Source organism: Vidua macroura, chromosome 7 (genome assembly GCF_024509145.1).
Source record: "Vidua macroura isolate BioBank_ID:100142 chromosome 7, ASM2450914v1, whole genome shotgun sequence".
NCBI classification, from domain to species: Eukaryota; Metazoa; Chordata; class Aves; order Passeriformes; family Viduidae; genus Vidua; species Vidua macroura.
Genome location: NC_071577.1, coordinates 22,779,599 through 22,805,372, shown reverse-complemented (window position 1 = coordinate 22,805,372; position 25,774 = coordinate 22,779,599). Strand labels below are relative to the sequence as shown.

General features: G+C 38.7%; 1 protein-coding gene across 1 annotated transcript in view; it reads right to left on the bottom strand.

Moving 5' to 3' along the window:
- The window catches only part of GRB14 (growth factor receptor bound protein 14), a 58,354-nt gene extending 44,467 nt beyond the window's left edge, over positions 1–13,887 (bottom strand). The window contains exons 1-2 of the mRNA XM_053983007.1: positions 13,757–13,887; positions 12,000–12,132 (exon numbers count right to left, since the gene is read on the bottom strand). Of these exons, the coding sequence (XP_053838982.1) occupies positions 12,000–12,132; positions 13,757–13,887 (264 nt within the window). The remainder of the gene's footprint in view (positions 1–11,999; positions 12,133–13,756) is intronic.
- Between the last annotated feature and the right edge of the window lie 11,887 nt (positions 13,888–25,774).

Here is a 25,774-nt window from a genome sequence, read left to right as displayed (position 1 = left end):
GCTGCATTTCATAGGTAGTCACTGCAAGTATATTACTGATCATACACCTGATGTATAGGTCCTAAAAGCATTCAGGACTGACTTGGTAAATATTATAATAATCCACACTAAATTTCACTAGAACGTATTTATAGGGGCTTTTTTCCCCAGTGGAAATGAGCACACTCTGTATTAATCCCAAAGTATCTAGAAAAGAATCTCATCTCCAAGGCATAAGAAACTGTACAATGACAAGTTAAAAATAAACAATTTATTTCATGGGATTTTCTGATTTGAGAGTTTTCCAGGTGGCAAATACATAACAATCTCTGGCACCACTGAGATACTTCAGAATCTATGAATCTATAAATCTTTTAGCATGAAAAGAGATTCAGAGCATTTCTTTTCATGCTAAATCGCCTTTCTCAAATCCTAAAATCAGTAGTACTGAAGTAAGTTCTGTTGATGAACAAGAGGAGCAAACACCATAAATACAAAAAGTACAGCTCCCTCCAAAAACTAAAACCTGCATTGCATTGGCATTGTACCAGCAGCTCTCAAATAGTAATAAAATACTGCCAAGGAATAGGAAGTAAATATTTTCCTAAAATTTCAAAACCTGTTGTCCTTGATTGAGACACACAGGATGGAAAAAAACTGATAAGAAACTTATTCCAAGTCACAAAGAGAATTTCTTTAGAGACAGACATTTGATCTTCGTTGTTAGCTTTAAAACAAGAGCTTCTAATAAAACCATAAACCAATTAAAATACAGCATTATTATCAAATGACCCATTTCCTTGCCAGGTAATAAAGGTTCACTTTTAACTTTGACTCCTTTTACATTCAGTTTATAGCAGCAAGAGATCCATAGGAACTAATCCTTTAGGTTTAAGGTATTTATTTAATTTTATTTTTGTCCAATTCCAGTCCAAAGTCTTTATGATTGTTTTGATAAAATAAAAAAGTACTTCTGAGATCAAGTTTAAAGTGTTAATTACATAACATTTGGAATTAACATCCTACTAGACATAGCTATGATAAATGTCAAGTGTTTGCAATTAGGTTTTTACCTTTCAGGCACACAGTTTTTATTTCCTGTGGGAGCATGTTTTCAAAATTCTATAATATAGCTCCAAAATTTTGCTGTAGGAGCCAGAAAAAAACTTGTGGTACCAGAGCCCAATCCCACAGGCGTTTTACTCAAGGAATATTAGACATGCACATAATTGCAGCACCAGGACAAAGAACTCCCTCGACTCTTTTTCCCTTGGATATTAAAAAATGTTTGGGTAATAGCAACTGTAGAACTTGCAGAATTGCATTAGTGACATCACCAGGAAAGAAACAAAAATAGCCCAAGCCATTTTTCCTTACCCCTGGGTACTGAAGGTCCTTGGCTCTTGAAAGCGTGTGCAGCTTTTTGCTCTATGAATAAAACTGACCCATTTGTCTGCAAGGTGAAGCAAAGGCTCATTTTCTTCAGTGAAATTATCTGTATTGTATCTTTTCCAATCAGATGAACAGACCAGACCAATTCAGAAAGTAGCCAAAAATTTAAGTGTTGCATTTGACTTGGTAATAAAAATCCAATATTCAAATAATGATTAGGTTTTATAAAAAATATTACAGCAATTTATGAATACTAGTGAAAGTAAACATGGTTGCACTCAAGAGGACTGAAAATAATATTAAGAAATATTTTCTTTTTCTAAATTTCACAAACACACACTTAAGAAAATAAATGGAATAAAACACAACTTCTAAGTGCAAGCCTTGCAGAATCACTTTGCCATGTGAAAGTCAAGAGAAGTTCTACTGATAAATGTGAGATACAGAATGGCTTTGAAAGCCAAATATGCCTTCAGGGAAACATATATGACCACTTTATTTTTTTTCCTATAGATAAAAGATTTTACTTGTCCCTGGCAGGTATGCAAGGAATTTTGCTGGTGCTAGTGGACAGGAAGGAAATCAGATACAGCTCACTTGCTGAAATTACTATGTTTATGCAGCTTTTCACTCCTATTTTTGTCACTAAGCTACCAGATACAGTTGTGAAAACATTGTGCAGATACTCTTTAGATACTTCAAAATGTAAACCACTTCTACTTCTTGCCACTTAAGAAAGCATGACTAAATGGAGTGGGCAAGAATTGAAATGCCCTTAGTAAATTAGTAACTCCAATAAGGGTTTTATAACAACATATGGAATAGAGATATCCTGCTAGAAGAGGAAGGTCAGTGATGTCCTTAAGGCACTGAATATGGAGTCACAAGAGCTGATCTATTCCTAGCTTGGCCAGATATAATGCAGGAATGCAAGCATTTATACGTAACAAGAGCAAATCAGACTCAGCTTTTGCTTCTGTAGATGAAAAAGAAAAATCTAGATGATATAAACCCAGTAAGGTTTATAAAATTTTTTGATCGTATATTTTGTACTTGTCTTTGAGCTAAGGCAAAAGTTTATTACACAAGACCAAAGTAAATCAGGTAAGTTATTCATGGTGCTATTTGCCCTTCCTTGTGACAGCTCCTGTCTGCCTGGCACAGTCACTTTGTCTCTTTTCCAGAAGAGCTCTTTAATATGTGACCATAGAAACACACACAGGGTGGTTTTTGCACAGGTACATTTCCATACATTTGACAAATAACTACCTACTTTAAAACCACCCCACAAAAGAGAGGTTTCAATGTGATTGAGTTGTTGTTTTTCTACTCGTGTAGTCCCTTACACAAAGAAACTAATAGGTCTTATTCTTCACACAGAGCATACAGTACACCCTCTTGGAGGGTCAATAAGGACTGGTACAGATGCAGTTGCACTAAAACAGACTGTATTACCTGTAAAGTAATACAGACATTACAATGTACCTAGGAAATTCACAAAAAAATTTCAGCCACAAGGAACATAATGAAGTTTTCCACCCTTGCCAATTTTCCTCACAAACTGAGGGGATCTTAAAGCATTGTTACACATGCTCTTTGCAAAGCTTTTTTGTGTCAATAGGTTCAAGCCTAATAGAAAAGCACACTGATGAAGTTCTGTCAGCTGAGTTATTTAAGAAAACCCTCATATAGCATGGGCTTCCCTCTCATTACATAGCAGTGAATTCTAGCAATTATGAGAATGAATTCTTGCAAACTTCCAGCCTGTTTCTCAACAGCTGATACCATTTCTGTGCCATTATCAAGAGCTTGCAGCTGTTCATAAACACCAAGTCTTAATGTAATCAGTAACAGGAGTTATCATAACATAACTAATATAAAAAGGCTATTTATAGCCCAAGAATGCAGTAATTGAAAAATCCCATTCTGATCACAGGACAATCTTGTGTATATTGATTTCCTGTGGATATAATGTCAAGCAAAGAAGCTAAAAGACAGACCTACCAGTATGCAGTATAAGCATATCAGAAACAGGCAGAAGCACCTCATCAGTATCCTAATTAGAAGCACAGGGACATATCTAAGATAACCGATATATGTTTCTCTCTTGAGACTTAAGTATTAAATATCATGTACACTATTGGGCTAAAATATGAGCTGATTAGCTGCAAATGAATGTTCTGTGACTTGAAACAAGAGAAAAGCAACTTCACATTGTTAGTAGAGCAGAGCTCTAATTTGTTCTCCCTCTTAATTTCTCCTCCCACAACTGCCCTTCTTGAAAGATTTTTGTTGGCCTGATTAGTATTTTTTTTTTTTTTAATCTTCCTATTTGAGGTGACTCCCATCAGGACTATAACATGAGAGGCATGCTTAAATACTCTGGCTGGAAATTCTCCCTTTCTGTTCATTCCCAAATCAAAAGCAGTCATGAAAGTGTGCATGCCTTTAGAAGTAGCAGCTTAAAATATGCTGAAGACAAACACAGAGAACATGGGCATTGGTCAACTGTTATCTCTCACTTATCATTGCCAAATTTCACCACTTGCTAGAGATACAAGTGCCATCTTCTTAGGAGGAATAAGCAACTGCTAGAGAAGTTTGGAAAACTCTGAGCCCTGAAACCCCCAGCTGGAAGCTGTATCAGTTACTGCCTCTGCACATGCACAAGAAGAGATTAGCATGAATTGTCCACCACAGGATGCCCTTCCACTGCCTGGCCATTGGTACTCCTGTTATACAAGCACCAACAGACAGCTATTATCCTCAAGACACTCATCTAAGAGATCTGCAGATGTTAAGACACAGATATAAGTTGTCCTCTACTACACAGTGTTGTAAGAAGGGTGAGATACCTCAGGGTTATTGCCAGTTTCTATAAATTTTGTGATGCAAGGGAAACTGAAAGCAGAGAGTCAAGCAGAGAGTGAATCATGATATCAGCAACCGCCTGAAAAAAATGAGTCCTTTTCCTGTCCTAACAGTGATATCTCCAATTGATCCAGTTTTCATTACAACTCCAGTTTCATCTCTTAATTACACTGGCACAGCATAAAGATTATCACTGCAAAGAGTTAAAAAAAACATGAAGCAAAAATCATGGGGGAACAACCATAATGTATTAGTGACTCTGGAATTATCATGTGAAAGATCAAGTTATCAGTTATCTACTGTAAACAGATTCAAGAAAATATGGATGTATAATTAAATTATTTTATCAATCACAAATATTCAATATTATTCTACATGGATGATCAAGTTAATTCCATCTGGTGAAAACTGACCAGGTCCAACAGTGGTGTTTATATGGAGGCATGGGGTTTTTTCAATGTAAAATCTGAATTATATTTATTGTGTCAACATTTATGCACAGAAGCAGGATGGGAATATGCCTCTGCTTGTTTCTATAGTTCTCAAGCTCTTATTTGAAAAGATAATAAGTCTCAGAACAGCAGAAATGCAGCAATCCGAGGATATGCTAAAAACTGCACCAAAACTCCTAGGAAAAACTGATCTGAATTTGAGCGCCATTCTTCAGTTAATGCCCCAACACTAGAATAAAGAAGTTTTATGATGATAAAATCATGAAAATTCACTCTTACACACTTTTTAGTTCTGTAAAATGTATAGTAAAGTACCTTGTATTTTCTCCTTCTGTTGCACACCTTGTCATTCAAAAGGGGCTGTAAACGTTTATTAAGACTCATCTAAGTTGTCAACTTTACTAAACCTGTAGCATTTAAGTAATTTAACTATTATTCATTGACTATCCTAGTCTCATTCAATGCAACTATAAACTGTTTATGATATAAAAGTAGCAGTAGCTGATATAACACAGGCGTTTAAAATACTGGGCAATGACACAACAAAAGTAGACCAGAAGAGAACAACAGAAGTTTTATAAGACCAGAAAAGAACATTAAGGAAAAATGAAATGGAGAAAAAAAACCCACAAAAATACTTAAGGCTCCATCTAATTTTATGAATATTACTAAACACTATTCTGATTAATTAGACTGTGTGTCCCAGGAAGTCAGAGGGGAAGGTGTATCTGTTCTGATCAAAGACAGTTCAGACAATGGTCCGTGAAAGGAAGATGCCAATAGCGTTCTGCTGTTACAAGACTGACCTCCTGCATGCCCTCCTTAGCACAGCATCACTTACTGACAATGCCATCACTGAGAAGAAACCTCAAAAAAGATCTGTCAATAAAATATTTCTTTAATCATAGATCTGTCTATGGCAGGTATGGAGTGGCTACAAAATGACCCAAACTTTCCAATTCTCCAGTCTAACCTAAATAAAAGCACCCATCCCTGGGAGCAATTATAAACAAAAACTGTGTTAGTATCTATCACATCTCATTTCCTTCTGAAAATTATGAGGATTCCAGCTCCATTCATGAGAGCTTACTCTTTTAATGTCAAATTCAATAAAACCGAATTATCAAAAGTGACTCAGCAGCATAAGAGAGAAAGTTCCCTGGCTTTAACTGACAAGTCTCTTGTATATTCAGACGTTGAACAGGGCCAAAATATCAGGTAGTCAACACAGAATTCAAGAGATAAATATTAAAGGTTCACTTTTTGGAAAAATTAAGGTTTCCAAATTTAGAGAGGTTTTTCTAGACAAGTTACTAGATCTATTCAACATCACAGAGGTTTCTTTTTTAAAATAGAACTTCCCAAATAGCACAGAAGAGGCAGTTTCTAGTTCTGAAAAACCTGGCCTAAAAGAAAAGATAAGCAACTTCAGGTTTGACTTTCAGGCTGATGAATCCAAAACAATCAAAATCCAAAGGATTGTTAAAACCATTCCAATCTGAAAAACACTGGCAAAATGTCTACCAAAATCTTTGACAGTACTGATGATTTTTTTTTTCATATAATATAAGCAAAAACTGTAAAACTTAAAGCCTAACACCCTCCTGATGTTACCAAATTAAGCAAAAAGCTTGCAGAGGTAGTATCTTAGTAACTACAAAAGTTATAGTGCCCTTGTTTTCTTGCCTATTAGAATGGGGGGTGGGGGGGAAATGCTCTTTTTGCAAAGTTAGTATGTTTACAGTCTTAATGTTCACAGTCTTTGTTTGAGTTGTTTTTGGAAAGTAACAAAGTGAAAGAAAACACAAATTTGACAGAAAGCAACTAATTTCAATGTAAAGAAGATAAAGTAAAATACAAAAAGAAACAAACGAGTTCTTCTGAAGTTTCCCCAGGCTGATATATCAGGCAGCTGGTGATAGAGCACCTCCAGTATAAACCAGGTGATATTCCTGATTGCTAAACCAAGAAACTGTTCAACCCTGCCTCCTGATTTTTACCTCTGTAGACAAGTGACTTTCTGTCACAGTGTTAAGATCACTGGTCAAAGTACAAAGGTACCTGCATTAAAATAGCAAGTTTTAATCGGGCTTTAAATAACTCCAGTCTACTGTAATATCAATAAATCTTTCCTTGGTGGGCAGGTACAACCAGATGAATGAAGAACAGAGCACAGGAACTGGAGCAGACCACCAAAAGAAACATCACAAAAAGGAAACCAACTGAATCCTTTTTGCAATGCTTATATTAGAGACTTCATTGAGCTCTTAAAGTTGGTTTTGTACAAAATATTTTTACTGTTCATCTATAAACTGGTTGGAAGGACTTTTTTCTTTCCCTTCTGACTTTAAAATCCTAAGTCTTTTTTGTGTAATTTAAGGGAAAGCCATGGGGAAAACTAATATATGTTTAGAGGCTGTAAAGAAGAAAGTATTTGAGAACTGATAAAGGAGGACATGTGCAATTGTCTCCAGCTTGGAAGGAAATCTGGTAAGAAACACACAGACTGGAATCACAGAGCAAATTAAAGTAATGCCTCTTTTGGTTGGAAAAGATGTCACAACCCTTGGAAATTGATTAGAAATTTATGAATCATTGCATTAAAAAAAAAAAAAACTTTTTGTTTTTGCACTGTTTGAAAGTCAAGAGTAAATAGATATTTCAGACAAAAAAATCTGTCATGAAAACATTTAAATACCAAAGACTTAGCCCTGTATGTCTGCTAGTTCTGAAGAATGAGGCTCCAAGCAGATACATTAGAAGACCCTAAATTATAACTTAAAAAAAAAAAAAAAATTGGTGCTCCAATTACAACAGTCAATGCTCAATATTTTTCATAAACTTGGAACAGCACACATTTTTTTAAAAAAAATCTGCTCTTAAACATAAAGTTCCTGTTAGCTCTTCTTTGTCAAAGATCTTTACATGAAAATCTTTATGAATACAAAAAGCAAAGTCAATTCCACTACAATCACATGTATTTGAGGTCTCCATACAACTGATTTCCTGGAAAGAATATTGTGGGAGTATATTTGGATTCTACATGACAAAAATATCGACTTGTTTAGAACATCAAGAAAGACAAAAGAGGCAAGGTAAAATTTCAGATTTTCTTCACCTTGAGATTTACTTGAGTTTTATTTTTGCACTTCTAATTTAATTTAAAGAAACAAGGCACTAATTACCTTGAACTACTTTTGTCATGAAACACTTTTCGGCTTATCCTTGAGCAGGGCAAGAACTGATACTGCAGTGCAAATATTCAGGTTTTGTCTTCAGAAAGCAAGAAAACGCTAAGCTTCCATAAAACTACAGTAACCTCTTCTTAGTTCATCATAGCAAAGACAACAAGAACAGAACAAGTTTTCTTACAATTAATACTTTTCTCTACTAATATTTATTTTGATCATAATTAAAGACAGAAGTGCAGTGTCTTATATTTTCAGTTCCTTGTAATTTCTTAGAGAATACAGGCTCTGAGGCACAATTACATTTTCCGTATGAGTTCATGAATTCCACCTAATAGCAGCAGATGCTTGATTCCTCAGAGGAAGGCAGCATTTCCCACCATCACCAAACTGACCATACTGTGTTGGACATGAGGGGAAAGATGGGGTTTTTTTGGTCTATTCAGATAAAAGTCTTCCACCCTGAAACATGAAATTCAGTTTATCTGAACACATTTCATATAATCAGAGAATCACCAGGTTTGGAAGATACCTTTACGGTCATCCAGTCCAACCGTCAACCACTGGCTCGTGGTCAGCTGCTGTCAACCAGCACCCCAAGGACCTTTTCTGCTGGGCCACTTTCCAGCCACTCTTCCCCAGCCTGTAGCACTGCATGGGGCTGTTGTGGCCAATTTGTAGGACCCAGCAGTTGGTCATGTTGAACCTCATGCCCCTGGTTTGGCCCATTGATCCAGCCTGTCCAGATCCCTCTGCAGGGCCTTCCTGCTCTCCAGCAGATCAAAATCTGCCCCAACTTCCCATGGTCTTTGAATTTGCTAATGGTAGGCTCAATCCCCTCATTCAGCTCATCAGTAAAGATGTTAAACAAGACTAAGTCCAACACTCCTCCCTGGGGGACACTTCTAGTGACTGGACACCCACTGGAAGCAGCACAACAATTCACCATCACTCTCTGGGCCTGGCCATGCAGACAGTTCTCAACCCAGGGAAGAGTGCACTTGTCCAAGTTGTAGGCTGCCAGCTTTTCTGCATTTTATTGGTGAAAGGGTTGTTAAGCACTGGAACAGACTGTCCAGGGAGGTGGTAGAGTCACCATCCCTGGCAGTGTTCAAGACACTAACGGACATGGCATTTAGTGCTATGGTTAATCGAACATGGTGGTGTTCAAAGGTTGGACCCAACAATCTTGGAGGTATTTTCCAAACTTCATGATTCTGCGATTCAAAGATATAACAGAAAACTCTTCCAAACTGCAAGGGGAGAAAGAGATGGACAGCTGTGTTGGTGAGGCAGACCAAATAATGTTCAGACACACAGACATACCACTTCCCAAGCACAGAGGCAAATCACTATTCTGCTATGTGGCTTTTACCAGTTTGCTTTTATAAACTTATTTTCAGTGAGTCAACCCCACAAACATGCTGTTCAAGCAGCATGTTCAACGTTTTGAGAGGCTTATGATAAAAGATCATCAGAAGACAGTAAGAATTTCAGCTTAGAAAAACAAGAATTCAAAATAACATTAATAATCTATTTTGAAGTAGAACGATTTCAGATGTCACAGGTGCTATGAATAAAAGAGCAGATATTCATGACAACTTCTTTCTTCTACAGAAGCAGAAAATCTTTTTTGGAGAGAAAAACAAGACAGAAGAGGCATCTTTTCTTTTTTTTTTTTTTTTCTTTTAGAAACACCCATTTTGATAATAGTTACCTACAAGACATAAGTAGAAATTCACTCTGCAATTTTCCTGCCTTATGCTTGAAATTAAACGCACAGACTAAATCAAAGGCAAGCCATCTAAAAGAAGAATCACTGAAAACATATGTAGATCATCAGAGGAGAAAGAATTCTGGCAGCTGTCAACGCTATGCACAAAAAAAAAAATTTCTTAAGAGTAGCTGGTTTCTCTTAAGAGTTAGTGAACTACCAAACTGTAACAGTAATATTTACAAAATTTTTGTATACAGATATGTATTTGCACACAGAGCTGCTACAAAGTTGACAAAATAAGGACAAGGGGTGGAAACACAACATTTCCAAGCACAGTTCCACAGCCACCTGTGGGAAGTCAAAGTCACTGCCAGTTCACTTCTCTTTGGACACCTGCTTAGCATTCCCTCTCTTTTTAAACCTGAATAATTTTTTTAATTTATTAGAAGACTTCAACCTGAATTTCAAAGATAAAAGTTTAATTTGACCATTGTCATTTGGCCTTAAGTTTAATAATTTTAGATGAAGAATGTAACAACAGTCATGCTGAGTCTGAAAAATGGTCTGATGGTCCACTTGGCCTAGTATCATTTCTCCTGCAGTGGCCATAAACAGACACCTAGCTGACAGAAACCATCGTCTTGTTAAAAAGCCTCCACAAAAGTAACAGGAATATTTCTCTCCATTTTTCTGGTAACTGAAAAACAGGTCAGGCCCTCCAACAGACAGCAGCATTATGTTAGCTCACTTCTGTCAGGAAACCAGTTGCTCTTGTTCTTGCTTTTACCAGCGGAAGCACTACATTCTTAAATGAATATCCAGGAGAAATGGAAGGACTGTGAGCAGAAATCATCACAAGAAGTACAAATGAACCTTTAGGAAGAAGTAGAAGTAATGTCAGTGAAGATATGAACTGCAACTTCTGGAAGACTGAAGCTAACATAGCTGGTTTAACCGATCAAGCCTGTCAGTAATGTTAAATATGACTGGCCACAAGAGCAGGTAACCTTTGTGTGTTAAATCATGCTTCCCAGTTTCAAGTCCAAAGATTACCACAATGACTGCAATTTAGGCCTGCAACATGACTAATTTAAACTCTCTTTTTAAAAATGTGACTTTTAGTCCTTTTGTTCTGAAAGATAATATTGCCAATGCCGTGTTTTTCCTACCTCTGCAGAGACAGTCAGTGCTTCCACCTTGCCCAAGAAGATGAAACCAGAACAGTTTTATCCCACTGCGTTAGCAACATTCAGATGCACACTGGCCAGAATGCATCAGATTAGTATTGCTATTGTAGGAGAAGTACTAAAAGCAATAAAAGTAGTCCAGAAAGACACCACAGCTTATAGAGAGACACCATGGTGGACATGCAAAATAGGGCAAGATCAAATCAGGGCAGTTTCCCAGACACATACAGGTTTTTCATTGGACAAGTGAGGAGAAGGTTCCTCCTTAAGGTCCTAGCCACAACTTGGCTAACAAAGTTCTCTGGCAGGTGCACAGAAACAGCTGTTAGGTGAGGTTCAGAAAAGTTAATACAACTACAAGAAACTTCAACTTCCAGGCGTATTTTTCACACAAATCTAAAAATGGAATAACCAGCAGCAGGATAAGTTCTTACACCTCCAATATCACCCTTAAAACTGTTAAAACACAGATTATGCAGACCACCAAAACAGAGAATGTGAAGGAGGGAGTAATCTTAATCCCACAGATGTTCCTTGTCAGAACTCTCTCCATCTCAAGAAGAGAATGAAACAGGTAAGCTTTCAAAGAGTGAAACTGATCTTCAACACCAGTAATCTCCATTAACTGGAAACTCTGTCTGAACAGTACTGCCAGGTCTTTCTGACCACTCAGATCTTCCCATGGTTTACTGTTTAAGGTCTTTATGGAAATCTAGTAACATCAGCCATACATAGATAAACACACATGCATATAACATATAGCCAGATACACAGCATCTGCTCCTTCCCCAGCCATTTAGGTTTTTCCCATTATCCTGGCAAAATCAGAACTTCAGAAAAGCTGTTCAGTGACTGTTAAAACCCTCTGTTCTGTAACACTGATGACAGTAATTGGAGGTGGGGAGGAAGGGAAAAAAGAAATTAATTTCTCATTTAAGGACATAAAGTACTGCCTGCCTGCCCCTGGTTTCACTTAAATTGAAAAATCTGCAGAGCCACACATATACTCTGTGAAAGAAGAGTCATGTCTTAAGTTACAGATTCCAAAACCTTGTTTTCTACAATCATTGGTGACCCACAGAAAAAAATTCACCAAATGACAGAAATATGAACACCTCTATTTTATAAAATAATTTAACAGGTAACTGAGCTTTCCCTCAAGCTTTCATTTAACCAATTTAGAAACTGTCAAACAATAATTTATAAATCTTACCTGCTTTTTTCTTGAAGTTGCCTTGGGCAACAGACTGGCTGACAAAACTGATGCAAACGGCGAGCAACACAGCTCAGGAAAAGGATTTGGAATCGATGGGTTCTCCAAAATACTGTCACCTTTCTTTTTTCTCCTGTTTCAACAGAATACATAATATCAAGCAATAATTGTAACAGCTGCTGTTAAAATTGCAATATCCAACCACAATACATGAACTACTAAGGCACTAATACCACGAAGCTTCCTGGTTGCAGCAATTAGCTTTTTTTTTTTTTTTTTTGCAGTTATTTTATTTAATCAGTAGGCTGAATATATTAACATACAGTGCCTAACACTACTTGAAAGCAATCCAAGTATTCAGCTCTGAATATAAAGTTGTTTGAATATGCCTAAGTCTTTGCAGAGTAAGAGCACAGATATATTTATATTGGCTTCTAAGGACATTAGTAAATATTTTGTTGTCCCTGTGTTTATGCCATTCCCTATGTACACATATTACAACAGTAGATGCATGTAACTTCTCACCAAAACTTTCCAAGTATATCACAACAGCATTTTAAACAAATGGAAACTTTTTTTAACCAGAATCCAATCAAAGTGACTGACAAGAGAAAATAGTGCAAAACAATCCATTCATTTCTGTTTTCAGTTAGTTTTGTATTGGCATCTCTGCAGCTCCATCATAAAATAAATGTCTCAGTTGTTGCTGACTGCTGAAACAGGATTGTGTCAGAAGTACCACCAGGCAGCATTTGCAGGAGTAGGGAAGGTAATCACTACTGTATTTGCCTAAGAGTTCAGTTATGCACTGGTTTAAAGTATCACATTAATAATGTGGTTGTTTAGACGGCTGTGTACATTACAGTGCATGGTTTTCTCACATAAAATATTGAAGAGCACTTTGTCTACTTGATTTCGTCTGAAAACCTGCACCCAAAGCACCTGATGTATTTGCATCTTCCAGCATATTACAAGAGTTTTCTACATGAGTGAGTTAATGCCCCCAAGCTTCATATTTTACTTTATTACGTTCTTTATTATCATTCCAGATTTCATATTGTAATTAGTACAAAGTGGGGAAAACCATCAGAATAAGGTAACAATACAAAATTAAGATACTTCACTTACAGAAATCCTTACCAAACTGGTGAGGATTCATTTAAAGTGATATTTTGCTTTAGGAGGAGCAAAAAATCCTGTAATGCAGTATTTTAAGATTTTGTAAACTTCAGTCTACCGAAACTCATCAGATGCTTTATGAAAACCCAGCTTTACTAAGAATAGAGACCAATGCCTTTAAGAATAGCCTGAGAGGTAACAAACGGGGTGCACACCGCTGACAGCGGCACTGCTCCCGGCGAAGCGGTTTGATCTCACCAACACTCTGAAAAAGACACTGCAGGGATAAAGTAGCTGCTGGCTCAGCCTGACAAGGCAGGCTCGGCACTGCCGGCTTCTTCCACCTCAGGCTGAGAAACCTCAAAAATAAAAAGGGGGGTGGGGGGTGGGACACGCACACATCCGCAGCGGCGGAAAGTGTCTGCAGGGCCGGCAAACAACTTTTGAGCTCGAGGGAAGCGCGGGCCGGTCCAGAGCCAGGCCGCCCCCCTTCTGCGCTTCGCCCCCTCCCCAGGCCGCCGCACCCCGGCCCCGCCAGCCCCGCGTCCCGCCCGCAGGGCGCTGCCCGCCCCCCGACGGCAGCGGGCGGCCCTCGAGGGAGCGGCAGGGCGGCGGCGCCCGCCGGGCTCCGACCTTACCTGTCGGGGGGCGAGGGCGGCGGGTCTCCCCCGGGGGGCCGGGGGGGCGGGCGCGGAGAGCTGCGGGGGCCGCCGCCAGCGGGCTCCGCCGCCCGCCCTGCGCCGGGCGCACCGGGCGGCGGGGCGGCCATCGGCGGCGGCGACGTCCTGGCGGGGCGGCACGGCGGCGAGCGGCCCCGGCGCTGCCGGGCGGAGGCTGCTCTCGCTCCCGCTGCGGAGGAGGGGGAGGCGACGGGGAGCGGGGGGAAGCGCCGCCCGGGCGGCACCGAGCGCCTTCCCCGGCACACGTGCGAGGGCGGCGGCGGCGGCGGGGGCGGGCGGCCGCCGGCTCCGCGCTGCGACGGGGAGGCAGCGCGGGGCGGGCGGGGGCCGAGCGGTGCCCTTCGGCTGCTCCGCTAGGCCGGGCGGCGGAGCGGGGCGGGCTCGGCAGGTGCGCGGGCCCGGGACCCGAGGCCGCGGCGGGACCCGGTGGGGCCGGGGCCGCTGGGGCCCCGCTGAGCGGGCCCGGCCCGGAGCGCTGCTCGCCCTGCGCCTCTGCGCTTTCGCCCGAGGGGGGCACCGCGGGCAGCGCGGCCCCGGCATGGCCCGTGACCTCCTGCCCCGCGCTGGGCAGCGGGTTCCAGCCGCGCACCGCCGGACCGGCCTGACACGCGACTCGGCGCCTGGCAAACCATTAACTAAACTGACACATCCCTCTGCGCATCGGGAATTGAGGGACATGTCTTGGAGAAATAAGGAGTGACCGAGGCCGAGGGACAGACCCATCACCTTGTGCCAGAAAAGCGGCTCGTGAGGAGGCTGGGCTCCGGGCTGGGCCCAGCAGCCACGTCCAGTCACAGCCTGGAGCACAGTGGAACGTGAAAAGGTTTTCTCTCGTGCCCAGGGCTGCTCCACAGCAGCCTGCTCCTGCTCTGCTTTATGTACGCAAATCCCTCTGTGGCAATTCCATGACCGTTCTTACCAGCGTTCATGCGATTTCAAAATAAAAAGTACCCCTTGCTGTATGAAGAACAGTTTGATGGCACCAGGCTGAGTGGGTAGTACTGTTTAGGTCAGTCAATTCGATAGTTCCGGGTGAAGACAGCACCATGTAGAAACCTGACTGTCCTTCTATGATCAGGGGCAGTAACTGAGATGTGGGACTGGTAAAAATATAGAATGTTTTGAGGCAAATCCTTTGCTGTTTTCCTGAATCCACTGAAAAAATCATCACGCACAAGCCAAGATTTCACTTCTGGATAAAGATTTTTGTGTCATAGAAGCAATATTCACAGTTTCCATTTTGGCTGAGTCACAGATGATTTTGCAGGACATTCATTTTCAATGAAATGAAGGATTCCTTGTCCCCTGAACAGCTCATTCTGTTACAGCAGAAGTCAAAGTCTGAGTTGATTAACAGTTCTTATATACAAAGTCTGGCAAATATATCAGGATTTTTTTAGTGTCAGATAATTGACTGGATTTGCTTGTTGCTTGTGAAAGCTATCCTTTTACAAAACTGCAGAGCCCAGGGCACTGGGGTTTTTTGCCTAATTGATTCACAGGTATAACTGTGACATGTCAAACCTCATTGTCTTCAGAAGAATAGAAGGCAGGACAAATGGTATAGAGGTGCTCTACGTAGAAAACTGTGATTGGAAAGAGATAAAAACCTTCAAGTGGCAATTGTATGCTGATATTCATCAGCATTTAAAAAGTTCAGCCACAAAAAGAAAATATATTTTGACTTTTCACCTATTCTGTGGAACGTGTTATAGAGCTGCAACTTGACAGCCATGGTGTGTTTTTGTGTCTGTGGCTTAGTCATGTAATTGCTTTAAAATACCAGGCAAATAAAAACCACAATTAGAATGAATAACAGCAAATAAATTAAATACTTTATTTTCCAAAATAACTTTGGTGGTAATCTAATTAGTCATGACAGCAGTAATGCCACTTCTAGAAAAAAATCACTAAAAATGTCATGCTAGTATAATTTCAGTTGCATGTTGTAAGAAACAAATTGACTTAAATTGGTTTTTTCTGTATCTCATAGTCTGTCCTGATGCTTGCTGCTGTCAGTGATTTCTCTGGGAGTAGCGTTGCGTGAGGGAAATGCAGTCAGTGGAATACTGAGGCACAGAAGGACCTGTGTGATTGCTCCAGTGTAGACATTGGAAATGTTGCATGCGTGAGAATGTGAAACTAAAGGTTCTCCTGCCTTACTGAATCTCTTTGCAAACAACTGTAACAAATATGGTTTCCTGAGCTTGGCTAAAGATACCTGAGAGCATTTGACATAGAATCTGCTCAAGTGTAACCTTTTTTAACTCTTACCGCATAAAACCCCAGTAATCTCTGAACAGTTAATAGAGTTGATATTAAAAGACTGGCAGATTTCTGCTAAGACCCAACACCAAAACATTTGTTGAGCTGTGTGACTTGGTTTCCATTCATCATAAATACACTTAAGCTGCCTAGTGTGGTTGTTGATAATTGCTATGCATGTGCAGCACAGCTGTTCTTGTTCTAAGATTTACCATTTCCCAGTGTCCTGGGTTGGCTATATGATGCTTGTATCCCTAATTGTCTATTCTGTTTATGTTGGATAATAAGTTTTGTACCTTTAAGACTGGTTCCAAGAGCAAAGGTGGGAGAGAAGACTAAACTAAATTTCTGTGTATTCTTCAATACTCAACTCATTAGGCTTATTCCCTGTCTTTTAATTTTTGTCTTTCTTAGTTAAAATCACATGCAGGTGTTTATCAAGTAAAATTAAAATATGTATTGAGAAAAATTGCAACAGATTCAAGCTATTCAGTATGCACCCCACTTCTAGAAAATCAAGCTCTCCAGATCTCAAAAGCCTGTATGCTATTTAGAATCACAACACTTGATTAATGTGACAAAATTATGCCTTTAATTAGAGTAAACTCAATTATTGCTGACAAAGTGGAGGCTCAAAAAATCCAAACTACCTCTTATTATCTTCGAAAACTGTAGAAGATTTTTGTTGGGCTTTTTTGGTCACCCTTCCATACATCCTCCCTTACTTTTATCAAAATACTCGCAATGTATGTATAATCATTTTATCACAAAAAGCTTCGCTGACCTAAGAGAACTAATATCCTACTTTTACACCATCATTTGTCGTAGCTGCAGTATTAGAGAAAGGAATTATTTATATTCAAGTACTAGATTGAAGCCACAGAAATAGCTAGTTTTTCCAGTGCAAGGCTACAACCAGGCATGTCTTGTCTCCCCTTACATTTTCTCCAAAAGCCCCCCAAAATAAATTGCATCAGCAGTAATGCTGAGGATCACCCTAAGAATACAGAGGATCCCCTAAGAAAAAAGTAATTTGTTCAGTAAAAAAGATATGCCTCAATTTATGTGTATTTATTATCTCTTATTATTTGTTCAAATGTGTTGAACAAATGATCCTCATACAATGAGCATTCTTGCTCCTTCTTGAGCATTTCAAAAGCCCATTTATAACTTTGAAAATGGGCTCAAGTACTTAATGAGAGCCAAATTTATCCAGTGACCACAAATGGAGATACCACTAGCTAACTTCCTGGCAGTAGTGCATCAGTCTTTGAAAAGTATCTGTGGTTGAATATTTTGTGCGGAGTCTTCCCTATTATTACAATTTGAATTGAATATTAAGTTTACAATTATTGTTAAAATGTGTATCTTTTATTGCAGGTAAGGAAAAGGTTCCAAGAGATTAAATCAGTACCACCAGTCTGAGTCATTTCCCCAAGCTGCTTTTCAACCTAATCTGAAACTCAGTGTACAGCTACACAAACCACAGCACAGTAAAAATCCAGTGTTTCCTCTGACTACATTCCCTTTTTCTACACTTACTATCAAGAAGCAGATTTGCTCTTGTTTTCTGTTGTTTGGTTTTGGACTTTTTTTTATCAATTGAAAAGCATTAATACTTTAGCATACTTTTGTAAGAAACTTGAGTAAAGAGATGGATTTTATTGCCAGCTTTGACAACAGTGTTTGCTATTTCAATAGCAAGTTCTGTGATTCCCTGTGATAGCTCTGTCAGAACATCCCCTGATGGAATTTTGCCTTGAACTGTAACACAAGCTTGGAATGAAATCCTGTGCAGGTTTTTTAGAATAAGAATGATACCCTTCAAATCTATCAAATCAAATCAAGAGCTTGTGATTTCTGAATTGTAGCCAAGAGCAGATAATGAAGTTCAACACAGGGTTGACTGAGTGGCATGTAGGGCTTGTGAGCTGCAGGTCAGACATGTGACATGCTGGCTTCTGCTCCCTCACACTAGGGCTGCATGAAATCAGTCACACAGAACGTCTGTAATAAACAATGCATTAGGTGATGCAATCTGCACTGGCCAACCTTGAACTGAGGCCTAAAGTTCCTTCCTAGAGAGAACTGTAATAGCACAGGGTGAGTGTTGCATACGTGGGGGTTACAGTGCCTACATCTGCATCTAATGGTAGTTGGAGGCTGTGCGCTCACTTCCAGAAATAACTGCAGCAGTATATTATGTGGTTCATTTGTCCATAACTACCCCTGGTACCACAACAACTACTGCACTAGATGTAATTTGCTGGAAGGGAATTGACAAGTGGATGACTTTAAACATCACATAAATTATTAACCATTTAGATAAATTAAACAGGCAATGTTTCACAACAGCAGAGTACTGTTGATACTTTTTACAGCCCTATTTCTGGAACTCCACCTTACACAAAAAATGTAATTTCTGACCTCACATGCCCTCAGAATACTGCACAAAAACATGTAATTATTATGGAAGGAAGGTTGCGGGCGACTGTGCTATCTGGTATTCCATGTGTTTATCCATCACATAGAAATGTGAGTTGCTGGGAAATCAGATTTGAGATCCTTTAACAGTAGTCATTTTGTAGAGTGGGAAACAAAATACAAGCATTAAAAAAAAAAAAAAGCATACCAAAAACAAAACAACAAAAAACCCCATCCCCCCCAAACAAGCCCAAACCAACCACAAAGAAGATAAAAACAAGAAATGTAGAGCAAAAATGACTTTTCATAAACAGCCATACCACTCAAAAGTCTCAGCCATTTCTGAGCTGCTGCCAAGGACACTGAAACAGTAGAACCAGACAAAGCACAGTAAGAGCCTCCAGATACATGCAAAAAGGAAGGCAAATGTAAACTTCTTTTGGACTTAAAGAAACAACATACCTGGTCAGACTCAAGGCGTGCAGCACTCCACTTTTGTTATCTGAGTACAAGGCTGATGTATGCAATTGAAAGACAAAATTAATTCTGTTTTTGGAAGAATTGATGTAAAGAGATTTGTTTGCCTAAATGCAGACATTTGATACCAATTTAGATCCCTATTCTGCCATGACCTAAGATGGCATAGATTTCCTGTTCAGCCTATGTCACACAGGTCTGTCCTGTGGGGATGTTTCAGATATCATTGGGTATTAAATATGGCACCAGTCACTTGTATTTAGGTGCCTAAACTTCACTCATATTATTTCTTTTCTGCTTCTATAATATGCAGCTTGCAAAAAACTAGCTGTGGCTTTAAGAAACAGAAGTCTAGGAACATCAGGCATCCTGCAGTGTGAAACTGGATTTTAAAAGCTTTCATCAGATCTAAGGAGATTTTCTCTAATTCTGGGAACAGTAAGAAATTTGAAATGTGTTCATATGCATATCTGCATACATGTGAGGGAAGGAGGAATTTTTCTCTTCCAAAATCACTGGAATAATCTAGCTCAGATTTGCACCCCCAAATTTGCACCAGCCCTGGTTGAGCAAAGCAATTTCCAAATCAATGTACCTGTGCATATGCAATTTAGAATGCCTTGAAAATGGGCTCTGAAACAGAAAGCTCTGTTGAATCCTCATGATGGAGTCATTATGTTTCTGCAAAATGACAGAAACCAAACAAATGCTCATCAGTCCAGCTGGAATTCTGGAGGTAGTACACTGTATGATAACATACCTGCCACCACTTTAATACATCACCTGGTAGGACATTTCGCTCTCTTTGGAATGAATTAATCACACAGAGAAGGTAATTTTCTCTGTCTCAAGAGTTATTCCAAGAAATCTATATTCAGGAAATGAGATATTCAACAAATCTTTGAAAAACCAACCTACCGTTCATATTTTAAAAGCATTGTGCTGACTACTTGAAGTCATTATATTAAAAGGTTATTAATGCAAATCTCTGCAATTCAGGAACCCTATCTAACAATGCCAATCTCAGCACTTATTATGGACCTAATTATCACAACATCAATGCACCTAACATTTTAATGTATTTATTCCCTTCATACGGATGAGTAAGTGTTTGCATGTTTACGCGCCTGAACAGGTTTAAAAATTAACCCTAAGAGGGTATTCAGAGTACCTGACTTTAGAGAACTATACTGTGTTGGATTGGTCATCACAAAGGAGAGAAACAGAAGACTCCAGATGTCAACTGAAAAACACAGGAGGTTTAACACTGACAACCATCATAGAAAAGCTTTTTGTTTCCTCTGAATACATAGAAAACCTTAGGAGAACTGTCTTCTTACTTAAACATCTCTGTTTGCTGTTGAAAATTAGACAATGCAATTAATTTGCTAAGTGATTTTCTCAAAATCTAATCGAATTTGTGGCTCAGTAAGAAATGCAAACTCTGAGTCCAAAATTAGTACTCTAACAATCAGGCTGTCCTTCTTTGTATAATGAAGGATTCTTGTTTCTAAAAAAAAAAAAAAAAAGGTAAAATGCATTAATACTTTGCCACTTCAAACAATAAATCAGCTTTAAATCTGGTCCAAAAGGTATTTTTCCTTTGAGCTGGAGAAAAAAGTACCTTTTCCTTTGATTTCATGTTATTGAAGCCCTACTCTGGAGTTGTTTAGTACCTACTAGAATTTAATTTTTTTTTCTAATAGTCATAATTTTACCATGACAAGTAGAACAATTTCATAACACTAAATGTAAGCAACTATCTATTTTGCTTTTTTGTATTTATGAAGGAGATACTCCACAGTATATGAAAAACAAGATAGAAGATAATTCTAGACAATTATGTTACACATAGTAACCTTATAAATTCTGTTTAATGGTCAAAAAGTCCTACAGAATTTCCCTTGGGGTGGCAGGGCAAGGGGAGAAAAATGCTGGCTACTGAACAATAATTTGCACCTGACTTCAAAGAAATTTAACATTTGGTGTATCTGAAGTATTTGGAAGGAAGGAATACAAACTGAGATCATATCTAAAATTAAGAAAATTATTATAGCCAGTCAGCCCTTTCAAATTCAACTTTCAATGTTCTCCACTTCCATAAATTTATCACAACCCATTATGCTTGTCTCAAAATTATAATATAAGAAAGCAGAATGTTTTTTCTTCTTTTTTTACACTACTTGAACTTACTTTATAAGACAGTGATGGTGAAGTTTTTGGACTTCAAATGCACTTGAGCTTTCATCCTGTCCATCAGGAAGAACTGCTGGACTAATACATCCCCTTTCTCTAATGTCCAGGTCTTTATACATCTACACTAAACTTGGTATACTTTCTTATGACTGAATTTCTGTGCTGCTGGATCACTCAAGATGACATATCCATCCCACAGATGGACTGAGCACACAGGCACAGTTCTGTCAAATTTGCCACAGCACACAACAAAGAATCTGTAGTAGCTTTATGGTTTTTGTGTTCTCATTATGGGCCGTGGGAGGACAGACAGTAACTAATCTGGCAAAAAGCCTACTGGCAAAAGTTCAAACCATTGAAAGTCTCTTAAAGAATTGGAACTGACAAAGTGAGTTTGAGGATTCTTCTTCCTGTAGTAGCTCTTCAAGGCCTCAAGGCCATTTTAGCATTTTGTCAAGCCCTGACCACAGAGCCAATACCACCTATTAATCATATTAAAGCCAAGATGTATTGCTGAGGGTGATACATGAAATTTACTGACTGATATACTGGACTTTGTGCAAGTCCCTTAACCAAATTCCAGTTAACATTCCCAAACTGCATGGTTTTATTTGGAGAAGGTACTTTGCAGTGTAGCTGGAGGTAGCCCATTGAATATTGCATTCAATCCAAATGTAATTGCAGTTCAGCAATTGGTGAAGGGAGTTCATTCTTGCATGGGCTGAATTTTGCCTAATTGCAACTTGGATTCAGGCAAAAGCTGTTTAAATTTCCATGGGGAGCAAGAAAGATATATTTTAATATCTTTTATTATCACAGTACATTCAGAACATTTCTCCTTTTGTTTATTTTGAGAGAAAAATCTACCATTAAGTGATTTGTTAAAATATTAAAACCCCAGTTTGGCTGGCTCTCAAGCAGGAACGTAGGCTTCTATTATAACATATTGGGAGCTTTTAAACCAAAGCAATTCATAATAAATTTATTCAAATTGACACATTTCTGGTTATAATGTCTTCATTATTTCTTCAGTTATGAAACATGAATTATATCACTGTAACCACAACCCTAGTCAAGGAAATTTAATTTTCTGTGAAGTCTGTTTGAACAGTCGTCATGTAGCTCAAGGCATACATTCAATTGTTTTCTTCTACTGTTCCTTATATTGGTGTTATTCCAAATGCTATAGTAATATTATAACCTCATTGCATCTAATTCTAAAAAAATATTCTTACTTGTCAGGTTCTAAAAATATATAGCAACATAAAAAATTAAAAATAATTACATCATTAAAATCTATTAGGCATACATTGAAGAGAAGTGCATTTCAGATTATTTGGTATATTTCAAACACTTTCTCTTTAAGCAGTACATGCATTTTATCATCACAGCCAGCAAGCTAGCATATATTCAAGCTAGCATATATTTTATTCAATTCAGATTAAAACTGAATTAAATTAACATGGCATAGAATTCCTGACTCATGAGATCAACATAAACCAAAAAAGAACTTTTTAATGCAAAATAAAAAGGTTCACCATAAGAATCTTTTCTGTCTTATACTTCATTTATTAAATTCTTTTAACAAGAATGAAGTGAATTATAATTTTAAAAAAACCACAACAACAAAAACACCCACCTCTGATAGCTTCTTTTACAGTTGCTTAGGATGGAAAGATTTTTTTTTCTCTCCGTTTGCTGTCAGAAATGAAAGCTTAAGCTGCAATCATTAATGGTCTGAATTTGCATTTTTCAGCAATCCAGAGAAATGAGAGCAGGTATTGTTATCATCATTATCATTATAAAGTTCTTTGTCTATGGATATTCTAACAAAGTTGCTGGTCAGCTGTTTGTCAGATGCCTTGCCACTTACCAGATAATCTTATAATAGATTAAAAAGAACAGTAAATTAAAATTATAGTTTTGTGAACTAATAGCTGTTAAATCCTCTATAAACTCAAGTAACTGGATGCGGTGCCTAGTGCTAGAAGCCAACCCAGAAAAACTGCCAAAGCTAAAAATAAATGCATGGATTTGTTTGTAAATAGATGGTAGGATCTTGTCTCTTAACACAGTCCTCTTTCCCGCTAGTCCTCTTTGTTAAGACAGCTGTTGGACAACTTCACAGAGCTAAAACTCCCCTAAGCCAAGACCTCTCCAACTTACTGTAATTGGACCAGCGATTTTTGAGGATGAATATTAAAGTCAAAATGACCCTTGATAAGACCTTGCTGGCCTGAACTACCAGTAAGAAGAATTGAAAGAGCAGTGTGCAAGGTCCCTTCTGGAGTAGTGGAAGGCAGTCTTCTCTGCCACAGGTCAGACCAATTTAGATGGCTCTTTGAGTAGCTGAGCTGATTGAGTAAAAGAGACAAACTCAGCTTTATTCTATGAATGAATCTTTACAGACCTGCTATGGAACCTGTCCAAAACCAGCTCAAGCAGACACCCCCGGAAACAGTGTGTCACTGTGTTGTTATCTGCTAAAAAGTATCAGGAAAAGTGGAAGCCAAGAAGTTTACTGTTCCTAGGAAGGTTTGAAGTATGCATATTTTACTTCCATTTTCTCTTACAAAGCACCTTTATTTGTATTATTTTTTGCTATTATCAGATATATGTGTATCTCCAGTTTCCATGAGGAGTCAGTCTGGAAAAGCAGAATCCAGCACAGCATCCTTTGGTAAGTCTGGACCCTGTTTAAGTACTGTTGGTTACTGTGGAAGACTTCAGTGGAGGGCTGCCACTGGAAGCTTTTTCCAGCCTTCACCCCAGAGCCAAGCAACAGCCCGTGTTCAGTGTGCTACCACATGGAACAGGAGTGAGACAGTAGGTCCTCATACCTGTGTGATGTGCTTTGGAGGTGAGGCAAAACTATATTCCTCTGCACAGGCAATCAACACCACATTTGCTTCCTGGTCCTGCACGAGGTGGGAGAACAGCTGAAAGGCAGTGTCTGCTTTTGGTATAGGTTCCCTCACCATCACTTTGTCTACCTCTGGCAGATGATGGCATGGTCACTCTTCAAAAGCTCTTGGTACACCTTACTGCAAGGAAGTCATGGATGTGCCAGAAGGGCCTCCCAAACACAAGAGGTGGTGTGGTGTTAGTCAGGCATTGTGGAGACTCTTCTCAGTCTGCTGCATAGATTTGGGCAAGATACTCTGACCTGAAAAGTCTTCTGAGCTGCTTGGCAGCAGTCAGATAGGGCAGGTGAAGTATTGCCATTGTTTCCAGAGGTCAGGGAATTAATGCATTTCCAGTGTCCAGCAGCTGCATAACTAAGGGAACAGAAACAATTTAACAGCTACTACAATTCATTTTCATACTAGGATTCTATTTTTCAGGGAGTAATAGTGAGAATATATCAAATTGTTGACCCTTTGCAAGTGGGCTTCAACATAAATTAATTGTTGTGTTAAAAAAATGAATTTTATGTTTACACTGTAATTTGTCCCTGAAATGGAGGCTCAATTAGAGTTTCAATGATTTACTAAAGACGTTTTAAACATAATGTCCAAACAATGCTACATAAATTAAATATGATGTAATTGAGTGTAACACTAAGTGGCTCATCACTGTTGATTCATGTGGAAATCACTGAAATTCTACTGATCATTATGCATCCATTCAGTATTAATGTAGATACCATATGTGCTTCCATGGGGATTCTAGTGTTACTCAGCATTCATTAAAGTTTTAATGTACCATTGAAAAGGCATCAAGAAACCCATCTAAAAACACTGCCACAAAGGTAGTTCATTTAAAGACAGTTAAAGCAGCATGTTTCACTTAAACATTGCAATACAAAGTAAGGTAACAATGAATCAGCAGAAACAGCTCAGGAAAAGATAGCATTTGATTGCTATCCAGGCTGGAATGTTTGAACTAAAGGCAATACATTCGCCCTGTTCCAGATTTTTGGACAGCTTGTATACAAAAATACTTAATATGTAAGTACATAGTCTTTAAGTTGAACTTAATGACTAAGTATATATCATATCCTTAAGGTTTTAAGTCATTTTGTTCACTGGCCAGAGAACTGAAAAATCACCTGTGAATCAGGTGATCACATCTGAGAATAAATAGGATTCACAAGATTCTAATCAGGTCAATGTTTAGTGCCTTAGAAGCATGGCACACAAACTTTTCTTGAACTTTGATCGTGTACAGAATAGGTATATCCTGTGCGTGACTCACTATAGCAAAAGGAGACAGATTAAAAATATAAATGTGTCTAAGAAAAAAAATCCTCTTCCCAAGATACTGAGAGAAATAAAGCATTGGCATGCTCAGAGCTACATATTTGTTTTGGCAAACATTGCTGATATATAATTAATAAAATGGCAAAGCATACAAGCCTCAAATGCCTATGGCACAACTCCTGATGTTATGTAAGGATATGAGTGGAACAGAGAGCATGAATGGGGATTGATGAGTTAATATCTCTTTCAGGAAAAGTACTGGAGAGGATTAAATTAGGCGAGCAAATAGAAGTTCACAACAAACAAAAAATTGTTTTTCAGACAGTGTAACATTAAGTTGAAGAACTCCATATCACGCAGAAATGTGTCACTGTTCAAAACTTCTGAGAGTTGAAAAAATAAGTTGCCCAGC